Consider the following 23,984-nt stretch of genomic DNA (forward strand, 5'->3'; position numbering starts at 1 on the left):
CTTCAGGGATTTATGTACATGCACACCAAAGTCCCTCTGATCCTCTGTCCTTCCTAGGGTCTTACCATTCATTGTGTCTTCCCTTGCCTTGTTAGTCCTCCCAAAAGGCATCACTTCACACTTCACCACTTCCCTGGTGTCCTGGGAAAATATTTATCCCTCAATCAGCATAACTAAAAACGGATCATCTGGTCGTTATCTCATTGCTGTGTGCGGGAGCTTGCTGTGTGCCAGTTGGCGCATTACTACACTTCAAAAGTATTTCATTGGCTGTATAGCGCTTTGGGACATCCTGAGGTGGTGAAAGGCGCTGTATAAATGCAAATCTTTCCTTACTTCCTCTGTCTCCCAGTCCCTGCGTTCAATGCACTGGGACAGTGAGTTCAGCAGCTCGCGCCCATTCCGATTCCTGGGGCAAGGGGGTACAGATCAGTCTCTGGCGGTAGCGCAAAGCGGGTCTTTTCGGATCAGCCGCCCATTATACTCCCCACCCCATAATCAGCCCCAGTGACACCAATGAATCTGAGTATTGGGCGGGGCGTATAACAAGCGGCCAATTCGATACCGCCTGAGACAAATTTCTACCCTATTGTATTTTGTCAGCAATATATTTTGGAAATAGGACACAGAAAGAGAAAAAAAAATTGCATTTATACAGCGCCTTTCATAACCTCAGGACGTCCCAACGTGCTTTACAGCCAATGAAGTACTTTTGAAGTGTAGTCACTGTTGTAATGTGGGAAACGCGGCAGCCAATTTGTGCACAGCAATCTCCCACAAACTCCAATGAGATAAATGACCAGATAATCCGTTTGGTGACGTTGATTGAGGGATAAATATTGGCCAGGACACCGGGAAAAACTCCCTCTGCTCCTCTTAGAAATAGTGGCCGTGGGATCTTTTACGTCCACCCGAGAGGTTTAACGTCTCATCTGAAAGACGGCACCTCCGGCCCGTGCCGGTGTTTATGCTCCACACGAGCCCCCTCCCACCCTACTTCATCTCATCCCATCAACATATCCTTCTATCCCTTTCTCCCTCACGTGTTTATCTAGCTTTCCCTTAAATGCATCTATACTATTCGCCTCAACCACTCCACTTTCTAACCACACTCTGGCTAAAGAAGTTTCTCCTGAATACCCGATTGGATTTATTAGTGACTCTCTTCTATTTAGGGCCCCTGGTTTTGGTCTCCCCCCACAAGTGGAAACATCTTCTCCATGTCTACCCTTTCATCATTTTAAAGCCTTCTACCAGGTACCCCTCAGCCTTCTGTGTTCTAGAGAAAAGAGCCTGTTCAACTTTCCCTGATACTTATAACCTCTCAGTTCTGGCATCATCCTTGTAAATCTTTGCGCTTTCTCCAGTGCCTCTAGATCCTTTTTATTATAATTATATAATAAAGAAAGAAAATTATGGAGACCAGAACTGTTCACAGTACTCCAAGTGTGGTCTAGCCAATATATTTCTTTTTACTTTCCCGAGAATGTCAGAAATCCTGTGGGTTACAGGAAGGTCAAGGACCAAAGCTGAGGCAGACAGCACGCAGTCACGGAGATTCGGAGTCCAGTGGTTCAGTAAATATATCAGAGAGAGGGTGATAAGGGAAGGAGTGAGGGGCGGTCCCGTTATCAGCTGCCCGAGAGACTGAGAGACTCCGTCTGAAAGATTAGGGGAGCTGGGAGAGACGGAAGAATTTTGTACACCGAGACAGAGAGAGGGAGAGAGAGAGAGATAGCATGTGAGAGGACCAGAGAAAGAAGGCGGCAGGGATCGGTGCAAGACGGGCGGTATTCCATCGGCCGCCTATTACAATTCACAATTCACAATTCAAATCGCTTTATTGGCATGATAAGTTACATCTTATGTTGCCAAAGCATCAAAATACATTTATGGTTGAGCACATAAACGCAGTTCTATTCATACAGTGTATAAACAGGTATATCCCTGAGTGTATAAATATACATTCGCATTGTTTATATATATTCTTTTCTTAGTTTACTGGTTGTCCCTCTGTTCATGGCAAGCTGTAACATAGTGTGCCGCCAGTGCCCGGTAATCAGGTTTATTCACTTCGGTGCGATCCAGAAGCTATTACGGTAGCAAGGGTTTCTGTTCAACCCCGGGCACCAGCAGTTTATAGGGGAGAGGAGACTCGCCAACAGAAGAGATATCTCAGCAAAGCCTAACAATGTAACGGCCACTATCCCTCTCACTTTGCATTTATTTATATTTTCTCTCCCTCGTTGCCTGTGCCCTTTCAAGCAGTGGGGTTGATCTTGACTCTGTGCCGTGGTGTGAAGCGGGTGATAGCGAGTCGGCAGACCTTTTGACATCTTGCCCCATTTTTTATTTACGTTGAAGTCACTGGGAGCGATTTACAACGGGCTCCCGATCTGCTATCACCCGCTTTACACCATCGCACAGAAATCTACCCCCGTGAACTAGAATGAACCTCTCACAGCCCAAAGTTGGCCGGATATGAGGGAGGGGGTCCACTCTCTCGCTCTCTCTCCCTGTCTCCCTCCCTCCATGTCTCCTTCTCTCTGTCTCACTGTCTATTTCTCTCTCACTGTCTCTCTTTCTGTCTCTCTCTGTCCCTTTCTGCCTCTCTCCCTTTCTGCCTCTCTCTGTCTCTCTCTCTCTCCCTTTCTGTTTCTGTCTTTCTCCCTTTCTGCCTCTCTATCCCTTTCTGCCTCTCTCTCTCCCTTTCTGTCTCTTTCCCCTTCTGTCTCTCTGTGTCTCTCTTTCTGTCTCTCTCTGTCTCTCTTTCTGTCTCTGTCTCTCTTTCTCTCTATCTCTCTCTGTCTCCCTCTCTGTCTCTGTCTCTTGTCTCTCTGTCCCTCTCTCTTTGTCTCCCACTCTCTGTCTCCCTCGCTCTCTCTGTCTTTCTGTCCCTGTCTCCCTCTCTCTCTGTCTCTGACTGTCTATCTCTCTCTCTCACTCTTTCTCTATCTCTATCTCTCTCTCTGTGTCTCTTGTATCTCTCTCTCTGTCTCTCTCTCTGTCTCTTTCTCTCTCTTTCTCTTTCTGTCTCTGTCCCTCTGTCTCTTGCATCTCTCTCTCTGTCTCCCTCTCCGTGTCTCTCTCTCTCTTTCTCTCCCTCTCTCTCTGTCTCCCTCTCTCTCTTTCTCTGACTGTCTATCTCGCTCTCTCTTTTTCTATCTCTTTCTCTCTCTCTCTCTATCCAGTACCTGCCCTGTGGGTGAGGTTGGGAACCCGTTGCCTGGGGTTCAGTGGCCATGAGCTTGTGTCAAAGCAATTCAGTGTCACACGTGTACCCCAGGGCATACTGGACATGGGGCCACTCTCCACGCTCCATTTGATCGCGCTTCACCCAGCTGTGGTTGCTGAGACTATTTTTTTGGTAGCCCAATATAAATAAACTGTACTAAATAAAACATGTCAACTCTGTTGCCAACATTCAAACTTCCATTGGTAATGTCATCTAATCCTTGCACTTTGACCCCGCCATCAAGAGTAACGAACTAAGGAGTGAAGTTCAAAGGTCGCTAGTACACAGAGAGCTTGTAACGACATCCATGAGCTCGGCATAGGAAAGTTCAAGATAAAATCATAGGATGATACCGCACAGAAGGAGGCCATTTGGCCCATTGTGCCTGTGCCGGCTCTTTGAAAGAATGACCTAATTAGTCCCACTCCCCCAGCTCTTTCCCCATAGCCCTGCAAATAGTTCCCCTTCAAGTATTTATCCAATTCCCCTTTGAAAGTTATTATTGAATCTGTTTCCACCACCCTTTCAGGCAATGCATTCCAGATCATCACAACTCGCTGCGCAAGAGATTCTCCTCATCCCGCCTCTGGTCCTTTTGCCAATCAACTTCAATCTGTGTCCTCTGGTTACCGACCATCCTGTCCCTGCAAACAGTTTCTCTTTATTTACTCTATCGAAACCCCTCACGAGCTTGGTCATCCCGATCAAATTTCCGCTTAACCCTTTCTGCTCTAAGGGGAACAACCCCAGCTTCTCCAGCCTCGCCAGGTAACTGAAGTCCCTCATCCTCGCTACCGTTCTGGGAAATCTCCTCCGCACCCGCTCTGCGGCCTTGACATCCTCATCCAAATAAATAAACATCGTCAAATAACTTGCATTCGGAAGATTTCTTTATTGGACTTGGAAGCAACTCAACTGAAAGCTTAACATCAAAGAGACAAAAACAAAGCCTTTAGCCAAGTGTCAGATTGGCTCAGTTGGAAGCAGAGTTGTCACTCAATGAGAAAGTTGTGGGTTCAAACCCCACACCCCTGCCACCCTCCACCAGCAGGACTTGACTACAATCTAAACCAATTTTTCAGTGCAGTTCTGAGAGATTGTGATTGGAACGTTAAACCGGCGCACCGTGGCTGCAGTGTGTACCATCTACAAGATGCACTGCAGCAACTCGCCAAGGCTTCTTCAGCAGCACCTCCCAAACCCGCGACCTCTTCCACCTAGAAGGGCAAGGGCAGCAGGCGCATGGGAACACCACCACCTCCCAGTTCCCCTCCAAGTCACACACCATCCTGACTTGGAAATATATCGGCCGTTCCTTCATTGTCGCTGGGTCAAAATCCTGGAACTTCGTCCCTAACAGCACTGTGGGAGGACCTTCACCACATGGACTGCAGCGGTTCAAGAAGACGGCTCACCACCACCTCCTCAGGGGCAATTAGGGATGGGCAATAAATGCTGGCCTTGCCAGCGACAGCCCACAACCCATAAACGAATATTTAAAAAAAACCTGAGGCCACATCCTGGCGCAGTTTAGAGATACTAATGGTGCTATTTTTTTTTTTAAAGCGGCTAACATTTCTCCCTTAAATCGCACCTCCGCAAACGGATTAAGGGGCCAATCCTCCCCTTTAATCACAGCAACGCCTGCACCGCGAGAGTAAGCTGCTGGCTGTGGAGCGTATCTGCAAAATGTCCTGAAATGTAAGGACAAGGGCAGCAGGCGCATGGGAACACCACCACCTCCGAGTTCCCCACCGAGTCACACACCATCCGGACTTGGAGATATATTGGCCGTTCCTTCTTCAAAATTTAACGAGCTGCGACATGAATGCCAAGCTCTTTTCAGGCAGTTCAATGGGTTAAAGGTCAACTGTGCGCTGGTTACCTAGGTGGAGGTTTGAAGCGGTGGATGCAGGATAAGAAGTAGCTGTGGGAGGGGGAAGGGCGAGGAGGGGGAGGGGCAGGGGTAGTTTCTGCCTGAGTTGCTACATTTACTTCAAATTCAGGGAAAGATGTTTTAACGCTTTACCTCTTTGCACTCCAGGCAAAATGTTCCCAGTGATGGGGATTAACCCTCTCACCCAATACAATACAATACAAATCGCTTTATTGGCATGATAAGGTACATCTTATGTTGCCAAAGCATCAAAATACATTTATGGTTGAACACATAAACGCGGTTCCATTCATACAGTGTATAAACAGGTATATCCCTGAGTTTATAAATATATTTTCGCCTTGTTTATATATACTCTTGTCTTAGTTTACTGGTTGTCCCTCTGTTCATGGCACCCACCACTCCCCATTCACAGTCAGACACCGGGCAGCCTGTTCCCAGCGGAGGGGATTAACCCTCTCACCCACCTCTCCCATTCATAGTTAGGCACTGGGCAGACTGTTCCCATTTGAGGGGACTAACCCTCTCACCCACTTCTCCCCATTCGCAATCAGACACCGGGGCAGCCTGTTCCTAGCGGAGGGGATTAACCCTCTCACCCATCTCTCCCCATTCATAGTCAGGCACCAGGCAGCCTGTTCCCAGCGGAGGGGATTAACTCTCTCAGCCACCTCTCCCCATTCACAGTCAGACACCAGGCAACCTGTTCCCAGCGGAGGGGATTAACCCTCTCGCCCACCTCTCCCCATTCACAGTCAGACACCGGGCAGCCTGTTCCCAGCGGAGGGGATTAACCCTCTCACCCACCTCTCCCCATTCATAGTTAGGCACCAGGCAGCCTGTTCCCATTGGAGGGGATTAACCCTCTCACCCACTTCTCCCCATTCGCAATCAGACACCGGGGCAGCCTGTTCCTAGCGGAGGGGATTAACCCTCTCAACCACCTCTCCCCATTCACAGTCAGACACTGGGCACCATGTTCCCAGCGGAGGGGTTTAACCCTCTCACCCACCTCTCCCCATTCACAGTCAGACACTGGGCAGCCCATTCCCAGTGAAGGGGATTAACCCTCTCACCCACCTCTCCCCTTTCACAGTCAGACACCGGGGCAGCCTGTTCCCAGCGGAGGGGATTAACCCTCTCACCCACCTCTCCCCATTCACAGTCAGACACCAGGCAGCCTGTTCCCAGCGGAGAGGATTAACCCTCTCACCCACCTCTCCCCATTCACAGTCAGACACTGGGCAGCCTGTTCCCAGCGGAGGGGGTTAACCCTCTCACCCATCTCTCCCCATTCACAGTCAGTCACCGGGCAGCCTGTTCCCAGCGGAGAGGATTAACCCTCTCACCCACCTCTCCCCATTCACAGTCAGACACCAGGCAGCCTGTTCCCAGCAGAGGGGATTAACCCTCTCACTCACCTCTCCCCATTCGCAGTCAGACACCAGGCAGCCTGTTCCCAGCAGAGGGGATTAACCCTCTCACCCACCTCTCCCCATTCACAATCAGACACCGGGCAGCCTGTTCCCAGCAGAGGGGATTAACCCTCTCACCCACCTCTCCCCATTCACAGTCAGACACTGGGCAGCCTGTTCCCAGCAGAGGGGATTAACCCTCTCACCCACCTCTCCCCATTCACAGTCAGACACTGGGCAGCCTGTTCCTAGAGGAGGGGATTAACCCTCTCACCCACCTCTCCCCATTCACAGTCAGACACCGGGGCTGCCTGTTCCCCGCGGAGGTGATTAACCCTCTCACCCATCTATTCCTGGACACAGTCAAGCACCAGGCAAGCCTGTTCCCACTGGAGAGGATTTATCCGCTCACCACAGCATTGTCAAGTCTCATCCCCTCACAAACTATTTGCTGATTTTCCCATCCCTTATTTGAATACACTGGGATAGAAAGCAGCGAGAGAGATAATCAATTAATGGTAACACTGTGCCCGCTTTGTCCAAGTGACAGTCATAGACAGCTCGATGCTGTGGAGGACATTAACCCCTTCCACATCACACCAGCAAATACCCTCCCCAAACACTTCCCAATTGCAGTGTCTGGTTGACCGGGGCAGCTTGCTCCCAGTGTGGTCATCAGAAGTTCCAGGTGAGTCTGATACGTTACGAATAAATGTGCCTTTGTAACAGTGAAAGAACGTTCCAGACACGTGAGCTCAAAAATCTAGACTGACACTCCAGTGCAGTGCTGAGGGAGCGCTGCGCTGTCGGAGGTGCCGCCTTTCGGGTGAGACGTTAAACCCATTCACTGTCTGCCCTCTCGGTGTGGGCGTAAACGATCCCACGGCCACTATTTCAAAGAAGAGCAGAGGGGAGTTATCAACGGTGTCCTGGTCAATATTTATCCCTCAACCAACATCACTAAAAAAAAAACAGATTATCGGGTCATTATCACATTGCTGTTTGTGGGATCTTGCTGTGCGCAAATTGGCTGCCGCGTTTCCTACATTACAACAGTGACTACACTTCAAAAAGTACTTCATTGGCCGTAAAGCACTTTGGGACGTCCTGCAAGGCGCCATAGAAATGCATATCTTTCTTTAAACAGTTCTGAAGAGAATGTGTGTGTGTGTATTGTTCTCCCGCTCCCAGTAATGATTAACGCTGCCTTCAGCTCCAATACACATTTACTGGAACTTCGAACCCAGCAGCTCCTTGATACTTCATCTAATTCTCTGTTTAATAACAGCAAGAGTTAATGTGTAACTTGAGTGCTCGGGCCACCTGTTGTTCAAGGATGCATTACTGAGGTCCTGAAGGAGAGTGGGAGGGCCCAACACACTGATTATCCCAAGGTGAACTGATAGTATAATGTACACGGCGGGCGTGGAGGCCTGCTTTGTAAAGCAAGAAAGACTTGCATTTATACAGCACCTTTCACGACCTCAGGATGTCTCAAAGCGCTTCACAGCCAATGAAATACATTTGGAGTGTAGTCATTGTTGTAATGTGGGATACGCGGCAGCCAATTTGCACACAGCAAGCTCCCACAAACAGCAACGTGATGATGACCAGATAACCTGTTTTTGTTATGTTGTTGAGGGATAAAGATTGGCCCAGGACACCGGGGGTAACTTCCCATCTCTTCTTTGAAATAGTGTCCCGGGATCGTTTACGTCCACCTGAAAGAGCAGACGGGGCCTGGGTTTAATGTCTCATCCGAAAGACGGCACCTCCGACAGCGCAGCGCTCCCTCAGCACTGCACTGGAGTGTCAGCTGAGCTTTATATGCTCAAGTCCCTGGAGCGGGACTTGAACCCACAACCTTCTGACTCCGAGGCGAGTGTGTTACCAACTGAGCCACTGTACAAGGCGGGCATGGAGGCCTGCTTTGTAAAGCAAGAAAGAACTTGCATTAATAAAGCGCCTTTCACAACCTCAGGACGACCCAAAGCGCTTTACAGCCAATGGAGTACTTTCTGAAGTGTAGTCACTGTTGTAACGTGGGAAACGCGGCAGCCAATTTGCGCACAGCAAGCTCCCACACACAGCAATGTGATAATGACCAGATCATCTGTTTTTTAGTGAAGTTGATTGAGGGATGAATATTGGCCCGGGGATAACTCCTCTTGCTCTTCTTCAAAATAGTGCCGCGGGATCTTTTACATCCCCCTGAGAGAGCAGGCGGGACCTCGGTTGAATGTCTTGTCCAAAAGACAGCACCTCTGACAGTGCTGCACTCCCTCAGTACTGCACTGGATTGTCAGCCAGGAATTTTGTGCTCAAGTCTTTTATACAGCGCCTTTAATGTAGTAAAACTTCCGAAGGCGCTTCACAGGAGCGTTATCAAACAAAATTTGACACCGAGCTAGATATGGAGACATAAGGGCAGGTGACCAAAAGCTTGGTCAAAGAGGTAGGTTTTAAGGAGCGTCTTAAAGGAGGAAAGAGAGGTGGAGAGGCGGAGAGGTTTAGGGAGGGAATTCCAGAGCTTAAGGCCTTGGCAGCTAAAGGCACGGCCGCCAATGGTGGAGCGATTAAAATTGGGAATGCTCAAGAGGCCTGAATTAGAGGAGCGCAGATATTTCAGATGGTTGTAGGGCTGGAGGAGTTTACAGCGATAGTGAGGGGGGCGAAGCCATAGAGGGATTTAAAAACAAGGATGAGAATTTTAAAATCAACGTGTTGCTTAACTGGAACCAATATAGGTCCGCGAGCACAGGGGTGATGCAACATCCCAACCGACACCTGGGAATCCCTGGCCCAAGACCGCACAAAGTGGAGGAGAAGCATCCGGGAAGGCGCCGAACACCTCGAGTCTCTTCGCCAGGAGCAAGCGGAAGCCAAGCACAGGCAGCGCAAGGAGCGCACGGCAACCCAAGCACCCCACTCACCCGCCCCTTCAACCACCGTCTGCCCCACCTGTGACAGAGACTGTAGGTCCCGCATTGGACTAATCAGTCACCTGAGAACTAATTTTTAGTGTGGAAGCAAGTTATCCTCGGTTCCAAGAGACTGCCTAAAAAGAAGAAAGGATGGGTGAACGGGTCTTGGTGCGAGTTAGGACATGGACAGCAGAATTTTGGATGACCTCAAGTTTATGTAGGGTAGAACGTGGTAGGCCGGCCAGGAGTGCATTGGAATTGTCAAGTCTAGAGGTAACAAAGGCATGGCTGAGGTTTTCAACAACATATGAGCTGAGGCAAGGGATGCAGCCGGGCGATGTTATGGAGGTGGAAATAGGCGGTGTTAGCGACGGTGCCTGATGTGCAGTCGTGAGTTCGGGGTCAAATATGACACCAAGTGACGTAATAAAACTCACTACGCACTTGGTTCGAGTATAAAGCAAGGCTTTAATCAACTTGTTTCAAAACATGGAGGTCTACTTGTAATTCACTAGTTCCTGTCTTACAAAATGTCCCTGGGCAAGCTGGGCCCACGCCCAAGTATTTATACTCCTTGGATGGCGCCACCAGCTGGCCATCCAGCATTATTTCATGAGTCGTTTCTTCATGATGAGGAGATTTATAACACCAAGGTTGGGAACGGCCTGGTTCAGCCTCAGGCAGTTGCCAGGGAGAGGGATGGAGTCGGTGGCCAGGGAACGGAGTTTGTGACGGGGACTGAAGACAATGGCTTCGGTCTTCCCAATATTGAGTTATAAACTTGGATGAAAGATCGGCGGGACGTAGGGTTGCCAACTCTGGTTGGACATACCCCTGGAGGTTTCAACAAAGGACCCTCCCACCTCCATCTGCCCCGCCCGGTCAAACAGCCATCTTCCAACCATCCCCATTTCACCCCCTAACTAATAAAGAAATAAAAAAACAATTTTAAACAAAAATGTTAAACGCCCCTTCGATTTTTCTCCCGGGTGTTGCTCGCCGCAGTGTCCAGGAGATTAACCTGTTATTCCTGGAGTCTCCAGGGCCAATCCTGGAGGGGTTGGCATCCCCCTAGAAGAAACCTGGTCTGAAGGGTCAGAGGTGTGCCTACCCGTCGCGTGTCGCTGACGCTCTCACTTTCACCAACATTGCCACACACCAGGGCTTGTATCCATGGCAACCCACTGCAGGAACTATTTCGCTGTGTTTACACACAGTTGGCGCTGTTGGTGAGTCACCATCATAAGAAAGGTACACCACGGGTTAGATACAATGACAACAACAGCTTGTGTATTTATATAGCACCTTTAACGTAGTAAAACGTCCCAAGGCGCCGCACAGGAGTATTATAAGACAAAACATTTGACACTGAGCCACATAAGGAGAAATTATCTTCCCCTCACCTCCCCTTTCAGCATTCCGTAGGGACCGCTCCCTCCGCGACACCCTAGTCCACTCCTCTATCACCCCCAGCACCCCTTCCCCTCTGCCCGGCACCTTCCCGTGCAAGCGCAGGAGATGCAACACCTGTCCTTATACCTCCCCTCTTCCCACTGTCCAAGGCCTCAAACACCCCTTCCAGGTGAATAGCGATTTACTTGTACTTCTCACAATCTAGTATACTGTATTCACTGCTCACGATGCGGTCTCCTCTACATTGGGGAGACCAAACGCAGATTGGGTGACCGCTTTGCGGAACACCTCCGTTCAGTCCGTAAGGGGGACGCCGAGCTTCCGGTCGCCTGTCACTTTAATTCACCGCTCCACTCCCACTCGGACCTCACCGTCCTTGGCCTCTTGTATTGTTCCATGGAAGCTCAGCGTAAGCTCGAGGAACAGCACCTCATCTTCCGATTAGGCACTCTGCAGCCTTCCGGACTCAACAATTTCAGATCAGAACCTCGGCCCCTATCACATATATATTTTTTTATCCACACTTTTTGTTTGTGCTTCTTTTTCCACATGGCAGCTGTCTTCCATTCTGCCAGCGCAATTCACACTTCATCTAGAGCCATCCTTTGTTCCTTAACCTGCCCCATGACCATCTCCTCTTGCCTTGAATATCTCTTAATGCCTCTTTACTTCTCCTGCCTTCCATCCTATCACAGACCTTCCCTTTTGTTCTTTCATCCCCTCCCCCATTTCCCAGCCCCTAAACTTGCTTTAAAATCTGTTCCATTTTCTGCTTTTTTCCAGTACTGACGAAAGGTCATTGACCTGAAACGTTAACTCTGTTTCTCTCTCCACGGATGCTGCCTGACCTGCTGAGTATCTCCAGCATTTTCTGTTGTTATTAAGGATAAATTAGGGCAGGTGACCAAAAAGCTTGGTCAAAGAGGTAGGTTTTAAGGAGGGTCTTAAAGGAGGAAAGAGAGGTAGAGAGGCGGAGAGGTTTAGGCAGGGAATTCCAGAGCTTAGGGCCCAGGCAACAGAAGGCACGGCCACCAAAGGTTGAGCTATTATAATCAGGGATGCTCAAGAAGGCAGATTTAGAGGAGCGCAGATATATCAAAGGCGTTGTGGGGCTGGAGGAATTAAGCTCCCTCTACACTGTCCCATCAAACACTCCCAGGGCAGGTACAGCATGGGTTAGATACAGAGTAAAGCTCCCTCTACACTGTCCCATCAAACGCTCCCAGGGCAGGTACAGCATGGGTTAGATACAGAGTAAAGCTCCCTCTACACTGTCCCATCAAACACTCCCAGGGCAGGTACAGCATGGGTTAGATACAGAGTAAAGCTCCCTCTTCACTGTCCCATCAAACACTCCCAGGGCAGGTACACTACGGGTTAGATACAGAGTAAAGCTCCCTCTTCACTGTCCCATCAAACACTCCCAGGGCAGGTACAGCATGGGTTAGATACAGAGTAAAGCTCCCTCTACACTGTCCCATCAAACACTCCCAGGGCAGGTACAGCATGGGTTAGATACAGAGTAAAGCTCCCTCTTCACTGTCCCATCAAACACTCCCAGGGCAGGTACAGCATGGGTTAGATACAGAGTAAAGCTCCCTTTACACTGTCCCATCAAACACTCCCAGGGCAGGAACAGCATGGGTTAGATACAGAGTTAGGTTAAAATTGCCACTGTTTCTGGCAAAGGTGATGTTTTATGCTAGGACGATTCAAATCCTGAATGTAGAGGTGGAAAAATGGAGCTTGCGTACAAGTGAGAACAGCCCCCTTGATGGGTGGCAAAGGGGATACATTTCAGTCAGGTTAGAACTGGCTTTGCATGTGGTTTGTGATGCTTTGTATGAAATGACAGTTAAGGGAGAGAGCGAGAGGCGCCAAGGTGCATTGAAGATGGCTGACAAGTCCCGGCAAGTTTGGACAGCTGCAAACAGGCTTTGTTTTTTATCTGCAGGCCGGTTTGATGTGCTGAGCTCATGGAGGAGATCATGTTTGAACGAGGGTGTGTAAACGGCACCTATTCTGCGTGAGCCGCATTCCATTCACCTCGTAACAGGCACCGTCCGTGAGACAGATGGGCAACTCAGGCAGCGCCGAATTTACGACGACCTCAGGGCAAATCAAAGAGAGATGGGATATAAAAACACCAGGCTTCCGCGGGGAGGGATTCCGAGAGAGGGCCGAAATAATAAGGAAGAGGGATGCGACAGGGCGGTTTCTGGAACTGTTGGTGGTATTAGAAAAGAAAGGAAAGAAGGACTTGTATTAATATAACACCTTGCATTATTTACTGTAGGAAAGGCGGCAGCCAATTTGTGCACAGCAAGATCCCATAAACAACAATGTGGTCATCACCAGATAATCTGTTTTTAGTGATGTTGGTTGGATGTTGGCCCAGGCCCAGCCCAGGGGAGAACTCCCAGGATTTTCTTTGAAAAGAAAAGACTTGCATTTATATAGCGCCTTTCACAACCTCAGGACATCCCAAAGCACTTTACAGCCAATGAAGTACTTTTTGAAGTGTAGTCACTGTTGTAATGTAGGAAACGCGGCTGCCAATTTGTGCATAGCAAGCTCCCATAAGCAGCAAAGTGACAATGATCAGATAATTTGTTTTTAGTGATGTTGATTGAGGGCTACATATTGGCCAGGACACCGGGGGGAGAACACCCCCTGGTCTTCTTCAAAATAGTGGCCGTGGGATCTTTTACATCCACCTGAGAGAGCAGACGGGGCCTCGGTTTAAGGTCTCATCCGAAAGACGGCACCTCCGACAGTGCAGCACTCCTCCCTCAGTACTGGCACTGAAATACCGCAATCTATTGATGCCAGTACATTGACTAAGCCAGTCATTACACAGGCGATGAAAGGGTTAATCACACAAAAAGTAAGAAAGAAAGACAGAAAGAATGAAAGAAAATGGAAGGAAGGGAGGAAAGAAAAAAGAAATGAAGGAAGGAAAGAAGGCAGGAGGAAAGTAAGGAAGGAAGGAAAGAAGGAAGAGAGGAAAGGAAGGAAGGAAGAAGGAAGGAAGGATGGAAGGAAGGAAGGAAGGGAGGAAAGGAAGGAAGGATGGAAGGAAGGAAGGAAGGAAGGAAGAAAGGAAGGAAGGAAGGAAGGAAGGAAGGATGGAAGGAAAGAAAGAAGGGAGGAAAAGAAGGATGGAAAGAAAGAAGAAAGGAAGGAAGGAAGGAGAAAGGAAGGAAGGAAGGAAGGAAGGAAGGGAGGGAGGGAGAAAGGAAGGAAGGAAAGAAAGAAGGAAGGGAGGAAGAAATATAGGAAAGAGAGAAGGAAGGAAAGAAGGAGGGAGGAAAGTAAGGAAGGGAGGAAAGGAAGGAAGAAAAGGAAGGGAGGAAGGAAGGAAAGAAAGAAGGGAAGGAAGGAAAGAAAGAAGGGAAGAAAGGAAGGAAAGAAAGAAGGGAAGGAAGGAAGGAAGAAAAGAAAGGAAGGGAGGAAGGAAGGAAAGAAAGGAAGGAAGGAAAGAAAGAAGGAAGGGAGGAAGGAAGAAGGAAGGAAAAAATAAAGAAGTGAGGCAAAAAGCAGAAGACGAGTCTCGCTGCTTCACCAGGCAGTGAATGGCGTTGGCCGGGAGCCGGGGCACGGGGCAGTGAGTGGCGTTGGCCGGGAGCCGGTTCACAGGGCAGTGAGTGGCGTTGGCCGGGTCACGGGGCAGTGAGTGGCATTGGCCAGGAGCCGGTTCACATGGTGGTAAGTCCGTGATTGGCCTTTTTCAGAACATACCAGTGACGACCATTTGTTCCACTTTAAGAAGTGCAGCGAACACCTCGGCACCGAAGAGGTTAATGGGACGAAACCGTGCAACCCTGTGGGAGCGCCACCCTTTGTTGCACCTCTCAGTGTAGACACCGGGATTGTTTTCGCTCAGAAACAGCAATAAGACATCTAAACACAGCTGCGACTGTGTGTCTGTCTGCACACACACACACCGAGTGCTTGAAATTCCAGTCACAGCGACTGAGCACAGAGTGTGAAATCTGCCACGGTGGTGCCAGGCACATCCACAGCCTTCCTAACCCGACCAGGGTAGGCTTCCAAGAGATTTGTGCAGAGGCTGCTGAGGGGACCTGCCCCGGGAGGGAGGGAAAGAAAGAGAGAAAAAGAAAGAAAGAAGGAGAGAAATGAAGAGAAAGAGAGAAATGAGGCAAGAAAGAAAGACAGCGAACTTACATTTATATAGTATTCTGTAGTCACTGTTGTAATGTAGGAAATGCGGCACCCAATTTCAAATCTGCCTTCTGCCTGCTGGTTTGAACTCGTATCTTTTTAAGTGGGAACTTAGAACATAAGAATTAGGAGCAGGAGCCGGCTATTCGGCCCCTCGAGCCTGCTCCCCCACTCAATAAGGACATGGCTGATCTTCCACCTCATCTCCACTTTCCTGCCCCATCCCACATCCCTTGATTCCCCTAGAGTCCAAAAAAGATCTCAGCCTTGAATGTACTCAACCTGAGCATCCACCGCCCTCTGGGGCAGAGAATTCCAAAGATTCACAACCCTCTGAGTGAAGAAATTCCTCCTCATCTCAGTCCTAAATGGGCGTCCCCTTATCCTGAGACTATGCCCCCTGGTTCTAGACTCCTGAGCCAGGGGGAAACAGCCTCTCAGCATCTACCCTGTCAATCTCCCCTCAGAATCTTATACGTTTCAATGAGATCACCTCTCATTCTTCTAAACTCCAGAGAGTATAAGCCCGTTCTACTCAACCTCAACAGTCGAGATCGCTGCTGGCCCTCTTGACTTAAGCAGATTAAAGGGGTTGTTTAATGAATTTTCCCTCGTGGGGGGGTTGTCGGTGGATTAGTGCTAACTCCCGCTGGCTTGGCGAAATCTCTCCGTCATGTGAGCAACTTGTGGGGAGAGGAGGCCTCCCCTCATTGACCTTTCAGATCGGATGATTCCTCCCTCCCTCCCCACACCCACCCCCCCACCCCGCAATTGTGTGGCTTATGACTGGGGAATGTTGTGACGGGTTTTAGTGGAATTTGAAACTAAACATGAGATTATGGGTAAGTGAATATGGCAATAACAACCTGCAGAGCCCTGTGGCAAATACCTTTCGCTGCATCAGCCTCCTGTTACCCCATTCCTCTCCCCTCCCTCACCCCTGAGGAACTCCCAGCACACTTGCAATCAGTGCCGGTCTCAATGTGGGGAGAAGGTTAAGGGGAAATTTGATAGAGGTGTCTAAAATTATGAAGGGTTTTGATAGAGTAAATAAGGAGAAACTGTTTCCACTGACAGGAGGGTCGGGAACCAGAGGACACAGATGAAAGATAATTGGCAAAAGAACCAGAGGGGGAGATGAGGAAACTTTTATTTAACGCAGCGAGTTGTCATGCTCTGCAAGGGCGGTGGCAGCAGATTCAATAGTCGGGGAATTGGATAAATACTCGGAAAGGCAAAATTTGCAGGGCTATGGGGAAAGAGCAGGGGCGAGTGGGACTAACTGGATCACAATATTTATTAGTGATCTAGACGAGGGGACTAGATGTAATATCTCCAAGTTTGCAGACAACACAAAGCTGGGTGGGCATGTGTGCTGTGAGGAGGATGCCAAGAAACTCCAGGATGATTTGGACAGGTTGGGCGATTGGGCAGATGCATGGCAGATGCAGTATAATGTGGATAAATGCGAGGTTATCCACTTTGGTGGCAAAAACAGGAAGGCAGATTATTATCTAAATGGCAATAGATTGGGAGAAGGGGAAGTGCAACGAGACCTGGGTGTCCTTGTGCACCAGTCGCTGAAGGTAAGCATGCAGGTGCAGCAGGCGGTTAAGAAGGCAAATGGTATGTTGGCCTTCATAGCGAGAGGGTTCGAGTACAGGAACAAGGATGTCTTGCTGCAGTTGTACAGGGCCTTGGTGAGACCACACCTTGAGTATTGTGTGCAGTTTTGGTCGCCTTATCTGCGGAAGGATGTTCTTGCCATGGAGGGAGTGCAGCGAAGATTCACCAGACTGATACCTGGGACGGCAGGAATGACGTATGAGGAGAGATTGGGTCGATTGGGCTTATATTTGCTGGAGTTTAGAAGAATGAGAGGGGATCTCATCTGTGGTAGGTAAAATTTTGGAGTCCATTATTAAGGAGACAGTAACAGGACATTTGGATAATCATAATTTATTAGGACAAAGTCAGCATGGTTTTATGAAGGGGAAGTCATGTTTGACAAATTTGCTGGATTTCTTTGAGGAAGTAACGTATAGGGTGGATAAAGGGGAACCAGTGGACGTAGTGTATTTAGACTTCCAAAAGGCATTTGACAAGGTGCCACACAAAAGATTATTGCTTAAGATAAAAAATCACGGGATTGGGGGTAATATTCTGGCATGGATAGAGGATTGGCTATCTAACAGAAGGCAGAGAGTTGGGATAAATGGTTCATTCTCAGACTGGCAATCAGTAACTAGTGGTGTTCCGCAGGGGTCAGTGCTGGGTCCCCAACTCTTTACAATCTATATTAACGATTTGGAGGAGGGGACCGAGTGTAACATATCAAAGTTTGCAGATGATACTAAGATGGGAGGGAAAGTAGTGAGTGAGGAGGACATAAAAAACCTGCAAGGGGACATCGACAGGCTAAGTAAGTGGGCAGAGATTTGGCAGATGGAATACAATACTGGAAAGTGTGAGGTTATGCACTTTGGCAGGAAAAATCGTAGAGCAAGTTATTATCTTAATGGCAAGAAACTGGAAAGTACTGAAGTACAAAGGGATCTGGGGGTCCTGGTGCACGAAACTCAAAAGGTTAGTATGCAGGTGCAGCAAGTGATTAAGAAGGCCAATGGAATGTTGGCTTTCATTGCTAGGGGGATAGAATATAAAAATAGGGAGGTATTGCTTCAGTTGTACAAGGTATTGGTGAGACCGCACCTGGAATACTGCGTACAGTTTTGGTGTCCATACTTAAGAAAGGACATACTTGCCCTCGAGTCAGTACAAAGAAGGTTCACTCGGTTAATCCTGGGGATGAGGGGATGGACATATGAGGAGAGGTTGAGTAGATTGGGACTCTACTCATTGGAGTTCAGAAGAATGAGAGGCAATCTTATTGAAACATATAAGATTGTGAAGGGGTTGGATCGGGTGGATGCGGGGAAGATGTTCCCGATGATGGGTGAAACTAGAATGAGGGGGCATAGTCTTAGAATAAGGGGCTGCTCTTTCAAAACTGAGATGAGGAGGAACTACTTCACTCAGAGGGTGGTAGGTCCATGGAATATGCTGCCCCAAAAAGCTGTAGAAGCTACATCATTACATAAATTTAAAACAGAAATAGACAGTTTCCTAGAAGTAAAGGGAATTAACGGTTACGGGGAGCGGGCAGGAATTTGGACATGCGTCTAGGTTTGGATCGGTCATGGCCCTGTGGGTAGCGGAGCGGGCCCAGGGGCCGTGTAGCCTGATCCCGCTCCTATTTCGTGTGTCTAATTCTGTTAGATTCAGGAGATGGTTCTGTGATAGTGGATTGGCGGTTAGGATCAGATCAGCCATGATCTTATTGAATGGCGGAGCAGGCTCGAGGGGCCGATTGGCCTACTCCTGCTCCTATTTCTTATGTTCTTATGTTCTTATATTAATAAAATTCTAACAGGACTAGACAGACTAGATGCAGGAAGGATGTTCCAGGTGGCGGGGGAGTCCAGAACCAGGGGTCACAGTCTAAAGATAAGGGGTAAGCCATTTAGGACAGAGATGAGGAGGAATTTCTTCACCCAGAGAGTGGTGAACCTGTGGAATTCTCTACCGCAGAAGGCAGTTGAGGCCAATTCATTAAATGTATTCAAGAAGGCGATAGATATATTTCTTAAGGCTAAAGGGATCAAAGGATACAGGGAGAAATTAGGGACAGGGTACTGAATTTGGATGATCAGCCATGATCTCATTAAATGGCGGAGCGGGCTCGAGGGCCCGAATGGCCTACTACTGCTCCTATCTTCTATGTTTCTATGTTTCTATGGATCACTCTTTCAAAGAGCTGGCACAGGCGCGATGGGCCAAATGGTCTCCGTCTGTGTGATTCTATGAACGCCTGCTGCTCCTCTCAACACCACGACCATCAAAAACTTTACCAATCCACGGCACAATGCACTGGTGCCCCATCAACATCACCACTCCTAATACACAGCCCCGAATTCCAACCTATTTATGTAAGTCAGTCACCAGGATCGAGAATCTTCACGGCGCTGTTTGAACGAAGAACATGGGAGAGTTCTCCCCGGTGTATTCGGCCAACATTCAACCCTCTAACAACACCACCCAAAATAAAAAGGTCACATCTCACTTGCTGTGTGCCGATTAGTTACTGTAGTTACTGACAAGACCACAGTGAACTATATGTGGGGCGGGGCGGGGCGGGGGGCGGGGGGGTGGGGGGGAAGTTACTCATTAGCTGTGAGACCTGTGGCTCAGTGGGTACGCATCCTCGCTCCCTGGGTCATGAAGGTTGTGGGTTCAAGTCCCACTCCAGGGACTTGAACTCCAAAATCCAGGCTGACTCTCCAATGCAGTACGGAAGGAGTGCTGCACTGTCAGAGGTGCTGTCTTTTGGATGAGACTTTAAACCGAGACCCTGTCTGCTCTCTCAGCAGGATGTAAAAGATCTCCGTGGCACTATTTCAATAGAAGAGCAGGGGAGTTATCCATGGTGTCCTGGGCCAATATTTATCCCCTCAATCAACAAAACTAAAACAGATGATCTGGTCATTATCACACTGCTGTTTGTGGGAGCTTGCTGTGCGCAAATTAGCTGCCACATTTCCTACATTACAACAGTGACTGCACTCCAAAAAGTACTTTATCGGCTGTAAAGCGCTCTGGGATGTCCGGTGGTCGTGAAGGGCGCTGTAGAAATGCAAGTCTTTCTTTTCCAAGGAGGTGAAATAACATCATGTACGAAGGCGGAAGATTTCCTTCTGCTCGTGCTTGCACGATGAGAGGTGCCGGCGGTGACTTGACACTTACCGAGGTTCACCTGGGCTCCCGATGGATTGCTGGCCATCCCCAGCAGCAGGAGGAGGAAAGGCACCGTGGGCCCCATGATTCCACCGCGGCGCAGGCTGTGCGGATGTGGTTAAGAGCTCCTCATCCCTGGAAGCAGAAGAAACGAAAAGCCATTCAGTTATATTAGGAACACGGGTCGCTCCGCCCCTCCAGCCCATTCTGCCACTTTGTCAGACCGGGGGGGCAATTTTAACTTAATCCACCTGTCGGGAAACTGACGGCGCGAAGCGGCTTATACGACCCCGTCGCAGTCAACGGAAAGCAATATTGAGCAGAGAGTGTCAAAACCAGTGTTTCCCCCCCCACCCCCCCACTGATCCAGTGGGATTCCTGATGGGCAGGTTAGTTTAAAATTACCCACCGACACCTGGGAATCCCCTGGCCCAAGACCGCACAAAGTGGAGGAAAAGCATCCGGGAAGGCGCCGAACACCTTGAGTCTCTTCGCCGGGAGCAAGCGGAAGCCAAGCGCAGGCAGCGCAAGGAGTGCACGTCAACCCAAGCACCCCACCCACCCACCCCCTCAACCACCGTTGCTCCACCTGTGACAGAGACTGTAGGTCCCGCATTGGACTCATCAGTCACCTGAGAACTCATTTTTAATGTGGAAGCAAGTCATCCTCGGTTCCGAGGGACTGCCTAAGAAGAGACCTCCGTCGTGACTAGTGTTCCTGTTAAGCTGCACGGCCGCGCAACGGTCGGGAGGTTCCGCACAGGCCGCTCAATGGCTTTGCAATGGAGAAACCAGGCAGGCGTGGAGATTTGAATGGGCCGCGCAGCCCACTAAAGGGGCCGTGCACCCAGCAAAACAATTAGAGGGAACATTGATCGTGGCCAATCGGCACCTCGACTCCGACATTATGATCGGGCGCCTGTTATAGATACCGCCCCATTGAACGGAAATAAAATCCGGGCAGTTTCTGTAACAAGCAGTTGACCTGCAACAGGCAGACAGGTATAAGTTATCCTATTTATAAGAACCATTCAGTAACAAGTTTCAGCTTTCCCAGCTAAGCCCTGCTTTGGGCGGTTCAGTTGTTTCTCAGTTTGTTTGAACACACCTTCCCACGGTGAGCTGCAGCTCCTGAGAAAGTGGAAGCTGGGGGCTTGGCCGCACCAGGCCGGGGGGGCTTGGCCGCACCAGGCCGGGGGGCTTGGCCGCACCAGGCCGGGGGGCTGGGCCGCACCAGGCCGGGGGGCTGGGCCGCACCAGGCCGGGGGGCTTGGCCGCACCAGGCCGGGGGGCTTGGCCGCACCAGGCCGGGGGGCTTGGCCGCACCAGGCCGGGGGGCTTGGCCGCACCAGGCCGGGGGGCTTGGCCGCACCAGGCCGGGGGGCTTGGCCGCACAAGGCCGGGGGGCTTGGCCGCACCAGGCCGGGGGTCTTGGCCGCACCAGGCTGGGGGGCTTGGCCGGACCAGGCTGGGGGGCTTGGCCGCACCAGGCTGGGGGGCTTGGCCGCACCAGGCTGGGGGTCTTGGCCGCACCAGGCTGGGGGTCTTGGCCGCACCAGGCTGGGGGGCTTGGCCGGACCAGGCTGGGGGGCTTGGCCGGACCAGGCTGGGGGTCTTGGCCGCACCAGGCTGGGAGGCCCTCACGTGGGCCGAACGAGCCAGTCGGGTGATCTAGAGTAAATCGGCCATGCAAATTTGCCGACACAACTTTGACTATGATTAAGTGACTGAGAGCGCCTCAGGAAGTGTGAGGCAGGGGTGTGATGGGAAATGTGACCCATGGGCATGACGGGAAGTGTTACACATGGGAGTCGTGGGAAGTGTTATGCACGAGCCTCATGGGAAGTGTTACACGTTGGCACCACGGGAAGCATTACATATGGGAATCACGGGAAGCGTTACCCACGGGCGTCACGGGAAGCGTTACCCACAGGCATCACGGGAAGCGTTACACACGGGCGTCACGGGAAGCGTTACACACGGGCGTCACGGGAAGCGTTACCCACGGGCGTCACGGGAAGCATTACCCATGGGCGTCACGGGAAGCATTACCCATGGGCGTCACGGGAAGCGTTACACACGGGTGTCACGGGAAGTGTGACACATCAGAATCACAGGAAGCATGCGACAGCGACAATTGCTGCCGCATTTCCTACATTACAACAGTGACTAAACTTCGAAAGTACCCGACTGGCTGTGAAGCGCTTTGGGACGTCCTGAGGTCGTGAAAGGCGCTATATAAATGCAAGTCTGTCTGTCTCTCTGTCTGTCTTTCCTTCCTCGACCACCTGAGCAACAGACAGACACGGAGGTAATTAACCAGCAGCTGTGAAATGAAAGAGTTGCAAACAGTGAAGCATCAAGGGGACGCAGAACCCTTCATCAGCCTCGGCACTCCACACAAACCTCAGCATCAGAGGCGAGCACAGACTTCCAGGCTCCACTCCCAATTCGTGGCTTCTCCTGTCAGACCGGCCCTAGGATTGGAACGCTGCAGGGAATTCAGCGGGAGCTGAACCGAGATTATCGAGACAAATTCTTCTGTGGGATTGCCTTGAAGTTTCTGGGATTTCACCCGCCCGTAGTAATATCCCACCCACCACCCTTCACCCACTAACTGTAACGCCAGACCGCGAGGAACGGGTTGGAGAATCGTGGGCTTATCAGATAAGATGTAATCATGATCTATTTCTCCTCGGCTAGTTATTCTTTCTCTTTTAACCCCTTGTGGGAGGACGGCAGCGGCAGCCTGGTTACCAGACAGCTGCACAACTTGAATAATCTTATTTTTTATATATATGTCTATTAAACCCTCAAATGAGGAGCACCTTGTACAAATACTGTAGTCTCAGCTGTGGCTCAGTGGGTGGCACTATCGCCTCTCACTCAGAAGGTTGTGGGTTCAAGTCCCACTCCAGAGACTTGAGCACAAAAATCTAGGCTGACACTTCCAGTGCAGTACTGAGGGAGAGTACAAATTATACGAATGTATATTTATACACTCAGGGATATATCTGTTTATACACTGTATGAATAGATCTGCGTTTATGTGTTCAACCATAAATGTATTTCGATGCTTTGGCAACATAAGATGTACCTTATCATGCCAATAAAGCGAATTGAATTGAATTGAGAGCTGCACTGTCGGACGTGCCGTCTTTCGGATGAGACGTTAAACCGAGGCCCCGTCTGTCCCCTCAAGCGGACATAAAAGATCCCATGGCTAATATTTCATGGAAGAGCAGGGAGTCATCCCCAATGTCCTGGCCCATATTTATCCATCAACTAACATTATTAAAAGAGATTATCTGGTCATTATCTGATTGCTGTTTGTGGGACCTTGCTGTGCGCAAATTGGCTGCCGCATTTCCTAAAAAGTAACCAGGAAAGTCTAGGCCAATGTGTAAATGCCATCCCCCTTTCCCCACCCTAAAATGTACCAATTTGCGCACAGCAAGGTCCCACCAACAGCAGTGAGATAGTGACCAGATCATTTGTTTTAGTGATGTCGGTTGGGGGGTAAATATTGGCCAGGGGAGAACTCCTCTGCTCTTCTTAAAAATAGTGCCGTGGGATCTTTTACGTCCACCTGAGAGAGCAGACGGGGCCTCGGTTTAACGTCTCATCCGAAAGACGGCACCTCTGACAGTGCAGCACTCCCTCAGTACTGCACTGGGAGCGTCAGCCTAGATTTATGTGCTCAAGTCTCTGGAGTGGGACTTGAACCCACGACCTGCTGACTCAGAAAGCGAGAGTGCTGCCCACTGAGCCGCACTAAAAGTGACCGTGAAGTTGTCAGGCTGTCGTGAAAAACCCAACTGCCCCATCGGTGCCCTTTAAAGAAAGAAAGACTTGCATTTCTATCGCGCCTTTCACAACCACCGGACGTCTCAAAGCGCTTTACAGCCAATGAAGTAGAGACACTGTTGTAATGTGGGAAATGCGGCAGCCAATTTGCACACAGCAAGATCCCACAAACAGCAATGTGATAATGACCAGATAGTCTGTTTTTGTTATGTTGATTGAGGGATAAATGTTGGCCAGGACACCAGGGATAACTTCCCCCAGCTCTTCTTCGAAATAGTGCCTTGGGATCTTTTGTGTCCACCTGAGGGGGCAGA

General features: G+C 49.8%; 1 protein-coding gene across 5 annotated transcripts in view; it reads right to left on the reverse strand.

The window, feature by feature from the left end:
* LOC147095910 (discoidin domain-containing receptor 2-like) overlaps positions 1-23,984 on the reverse strand; it is a 239,370-nt gene that overhangs the window by 113,956 nt on the left and 101,430 nt on the right. For all 5 annotated transcript variants that reach the window (XM_085974916.1, XM_085974917.1, XM_085974919.1 and 2 more), the window contains exon 2: positions 19,873-19,998. In XM_085974916.1, coding sequence (XP_085831042.1) covers positions 19,873-19,948 — 76 coding nt within the window. In that variant the 5' untranslated portion in view covers positions 19,949-19,998. The remainder of the gene's footprint in view (positions 1-19,872; positions 19,999-23,984) is intronic.

Source organism: Somniosus microcephalus, unplaced genomic scaffold, assembly GCF_052327205.1.
Source record: "Somniosus microcephalus isolate GS21.2 unplaced genomic scaffold, FLI_Smic_1.0 unresolved_chr1, whole genome shotgun sequence".
NCBI classification, from domain to species: domain Eukaryota; kingdom Metazoa; phylum Chordata; class Chondrichthyes; order Squaliformes; family Somniosidae; genus Somniosus; species Somniosus microcephalus.